We start from the raw sequence: 4,350 nt of genomic DNA, 5'->3' as shown, positions 1-4,350 counted from the left end.
CATTACATTCATTCCAGCACAAACATAGTCATAAAAGCATTGATCATAACAGTGCTCTGAAAACATGTAAGAATACATTTGGAACCAGTGCAGTGAATCTTCAAATAAGTCAAATCATCAGTAAGAAATGAATCTAAAAATAAATCATCATTAAAAAATACAGTGCCAATAGTTTAAAATGTGTGTTATATGAAATGATCAGTAGGGTTAATTTTTTGAGAAGTGTTGTGTCATTTCTTTTTGGCTTGACCAGGTCTTAAATTGCATACAAGTTATTTACTGCATTAATTAATCTTCCACCAGGATTGCAAGGAAATCGGAAATATTAACCGGTAGTCAGAAGCACTGAAACGTGAACATGTCAAGGCTCAGGCAACGACTCAAACACAGGCCACCAGAGAGTAGAGTTACGGGCAGATTTATTGATGTCACAGGCAGAATCATAAAGACAAGCAAGCAGGGTCAAAACCAGCGAGGCAGTCCGAGGGCAATCCAGGTTCAGGGGGATCAGGAGCAGGCAGGGTCGAAACACCGGGAAGACAAAACAATCAGGCGAACAGAGCAGAGCAGCAGGCAGGAATCAGGTCAGCAACAATCAGGTCAAACAAAGAAAAAACGTACAGAAGAGAAACGGCGGGGCCAAAACAGGTGAGAGCACATGCTGCTACGAACTAGCAACAAGACAGGGACACATGGGAAGACATAGAGCAGGGCTAACGAGAGAATGGGAAGCAGGTGTGCAGGTAATCAGGCGGCCGGAGATCGGGCGGAAAGCGGGGCAGGGCTAGAACACAAGGAAAACAAAAGCGCATGGACAAAAAAAAAAAAACCAAAACACCACAGCTAAGAGGGCAGAGTACTGACAGAACATTTCAATGTTTACAATAACAAAGTAGCCTGTATGTGCATCAAATAATATCTACCAACAAGATTACATTGCTTATTTTCTTAGATTTTTATACAAATGTAAGAATCTTGCTTGAAAATACAAAAAATCCATTCGCATGTAGTCATCGGCCACGTTTTGTACCACAACTCATAAGGTGCATAACAGTGAAGTGGCCTTTCTTTGGAGGCTGGGTGACATCCGATGCTGTGGGATGCTGGACATTATTAGCAATTGGCTAAGCCTGGTTTGAGCCACTTGCCTTCTGAGCCGCTCGGGACTTACGCAGTTTAACTCATAAATATATTGCATAACCAGCTACTCCCACTGCCACTGCACCCAGTACTGGTGCACATACTGCTCCTGCCACAGCTACTGCTGTTACCTCTGCTGCTACTAAAGCTACTGTTCCTGCTGTCGCTGCTCCTGCTGCTCCTACTGCAGCTACCTTTGTGGCCTGTTTCCTTTTTTTCTTTGTTTTTATTTCTTTATTTCTTTTCACTCTTTTGAACTCTTCTTCCTTCATTCTTCTCTCCTCCTCTTCTGTGATCTTTCTGTGAGCATCCTGGTGCATCTCATTGGTGTAACACAGTCCTCCATTTCTCTCTATCATTTCATCTATTTTTTCCAGCAGCTCTTTAACTTGAGTGGACTCTATCAACTCTTTATTGTTGAACACATGATAGTTAAATCTGTGGATGTTAATCCAAAGCTCACTGCTTTGCCTACAAAACTCCTTCACTTCTTTGTCCAGCTGATCTCCTCCTGTAAACAGCAGCATTGTATACTTTGCTGCTTCCTCTCCAAAATTCTTCTGGATCCACTCCACTGCATCCCTTTCCTCCTGTGTGTATCTCCCCAGTCTGATGACCAGCAGAAACACATGTGGTCCTGGGACAGATAACTGGACACATTCCTCTATTTTCATTTTCAACTCCTCTTCAGTCATTGATGTGTCAAAGATACCTGGGGTATCAATCACAGCAATGCTCCTGCCTCCACGCTCTGTGACCTGTTTCTCACAGGTCTTTGTTACTGACTCTGGGGAGAATTCTACTTTAAATGCTTCTCTCCCCAGGATGGTGTTTCCTGTTGCACTCTTTCCTGCTCTGGTCTTACCCACCAGCACAATCCTCAGCTCATCAGATGAACCTGTGGAACAACACAGTAGTTGAACACAGGACATCATATACTGGTAACAAGATTTAAAACAAGATTATTATGCCAGACAGTACGTTAGAATATTGTTATCATATTTTTGAGATTTAATGGTGAATTATTATGTCTTGATCAATATGTCCCATTTGTTAAATCTTTATTTTTTCAGTAGTTTACTGTGTTGTTGTCAATGCCTTTATGGTGGTTTATACTGACCACAATACTATTTTGTGAATGATAACAGACAACTGCTAGTGTTTATGTCTCTTCCCTGACTTCCCTGAAGGAAAGTTAACTAGTAATAAAAAAGCTCTTGTTCAAAAATCAATATATCAAAAGGAGTACCTTTAAGCTTAATGTTTTCCACTCCACATATTTTCTCTTGAGCTAACTTGTGATTGTATTTTGAGACTGATCTGTGTGTCTTTAGTGAGACTGAAAGCATATTATGTCACAGCTCTAAAAGAAAGCCAATATCTTTCTCTTTCTTTTAATTTACTCACATCATCTGTTAAAAAGATTGTAAAATACAAAAAAAAAATACACTCGCACTCAAATGCTATTTTTCACACGGTGTCACACAGCACACTACAGTGGAGTGGGCACTCAACAGGGGGTGGGCACTACTCCACTGACCTCATCTCAGCAACTCAGCAGGCAACTGAAAAACCGCAGGGTGCCTGAAAGCAGTGAGAGAGGAATCCCAGGCTGACCTACCCACCCCGATCCCCGGTGGAAGCCAATTTGCTCTGCTGCTGTGGGACACCAGTCATTGTCACCGGATAAGATAGCCGGGATTCAACTGCCTGCTGAGTGAGCCACCTGTGCTATTTAACTCCTAAATATGCTCTATAATGACCTGATACCAATGATCCTATACCCAGTAACCGTGCAGCTACTGCTGCTATCACAACTGCTGCTGCTGCTGTCTCTGCTACTATAGGTACTGTTCCTGCTGCTGCTCTTGCTGTTCCTGCTGATGCACTTGCTGCTCCTACTGCTGCTCCTGCTGATGCACTTGCTAGCTTTACCGTATTGCTCCAATTATCTTGTTTTGTTTTCACTCTTTTACATTCTATCTCTCTCTTCATCTCCTCTCCTCCTGCCTTGATGTATTCTGCACCTGCCTCTTTCTCTCCTCCCCTTCTCTGATCGTTCTCTGAGCTTCCTGGTTCAGACAAGATGCCTGGTTCATCACTGAGAGAAGTATTGGAACTGGAATTGATTGCGCTGCATATGAAACCCACAACAACATTAATATGCATAACCATACAAAAATTTAATATATTGCAAGAGACTGAGAAGTATGTTGTTTAGCCCAAGAATTTGTGTTATCCAGTTCCCTTATGTGATTACAGTCTTAAAAATTATGTTCATTATTACTTGTATCTGTTGCAAGAAGAAGGTATTAAAATGTAATCAGGGCAAGAACATGAAAAACCCACGTGTTTCAATAGCTAATGTATCCATTTCTCCTTTCTTCTTTATAGGGATTTCACTTTCGATTCCTTTGAAAGTTGCTCCAGATGAGAATGTCTGCCAAAAGAGAAAATGTAAATATGGTATAAAAATTCAGAACTCTGCAACAATGTAAACCTACCTTCCAGGTGATTTGTATCTTTAACTCACTACACCCCACACCTGCTCACTGGATCCAACATCCCTCTCACTGTATGTTGAAGTTTTAGAAAATTAATAGTTTTAATGAATTCATGAAATTATTTTTTATGGTTTTATTATCCCTTGGTTTAGAGGATCATGATAAATTCCAAATATGATGATAGATTAGGAAATGAGCTGGTCAATAGATCCATGGAGGCATCACACAAAAGCTTAGTTTTGACAGTATTTCACTATTTTGCATTTGGTTTGATGTTTGTAAGGTAAGGTGAAGGAGTAAGTCTTCTGAGAAAGAAAAAAACGGCTTTGTAACCCTACGGTTAAGGGCATCAGATACAGTTAAAAAGACCCTCAGATAATAACAGAATTGTTTGCTGTTTACTGAAGCAGTTCAGGCTAGGTACCATGCTTACAAATACAATCAACTGTCTTCTGATTATCAGCTCAGTTGCCAAATGAGAACATCACACTGCCACACTTCTTTTCAGACAAGTTTAATACATGCATTCTCCTCTCTTTCCTCAGGCCTCTGAATACTGTATAATATATGAGACATAGGAGGCCATGGTATATTGCTAATGTAGTCACACCTTGAAGGGTGTTGTCAGGCACAACTTGAAGTAGCAGTACACATACCTAGCTAGCTAGTTAACAGGTTGTGTTTTTCTTTTGTTTTGTCAGCACTT

The 4,350-nt window shown here is 40.8% G+C and overlaps 1 protein-coding gene across 1 annotated transcript; it reads right to left on the bottom strand.

Annotated features, from left to right (window-relative positions):
- Positions 1 to 548: 548 nt before the first annotated feature.
- LOC118787953 (GTPase IMAP family member 4-like) lies at positions 549 to 2,072 on the bottom strand. The gene is made up of 2 exons (XM_036543741.1): positions 1,335 to 2,072; positions 549 to 671 (listed from the first exon to the last, which is right to left on the bottom strand). Exons 1-2 carry the CDS (start codon positions 2,070 to 2,072, stop codon positions 549 to 551), a joined length of 861 nt encoding a protein of 286 aa, XP_036399634.1.
- Between the last annotated feature and the right edge of the window lie 2,278 nt (positions 2,073 to 4,350).

This window comes from Megalops cyprinoides, chromosome 1 (genome assembly GCF_013368585.1).
Source record: "Megalops cyprinoides isolate fMegCyp1 chromosome 1, fMegCyp1.pri, whole genome shotgun sequence".
NCBI lineage: Eukaryota > Metazoa > Chordata > Actinopteri > Elopiformes > Megalopidae > Megalops > Megalops cyprinoides.
Note: the sequence above shows the minus strand (reverse complement) of the source record. Positions and strands in the feature narration are given on the sequence as shown.

What these genes read in the sequence shown, in the direction of transcription:
- LOC118787953 (XM_036543741.1), bottom strand. Translation starts at nt 2,072, where the DNA reads ATGTCCTGTGTTCAACTACTGTGTTGTTCCACAGGTTCATCTGATGAG. An exon ending in AAAGGAAACAGGCCACAAAG is followed by an intron (nt 672 to 1,334) that starts GTAGCTGCAGTA and finishes TCTTGTTGCTAG; the next exon opens with TTCGTAGCAGCATGTGCTCT.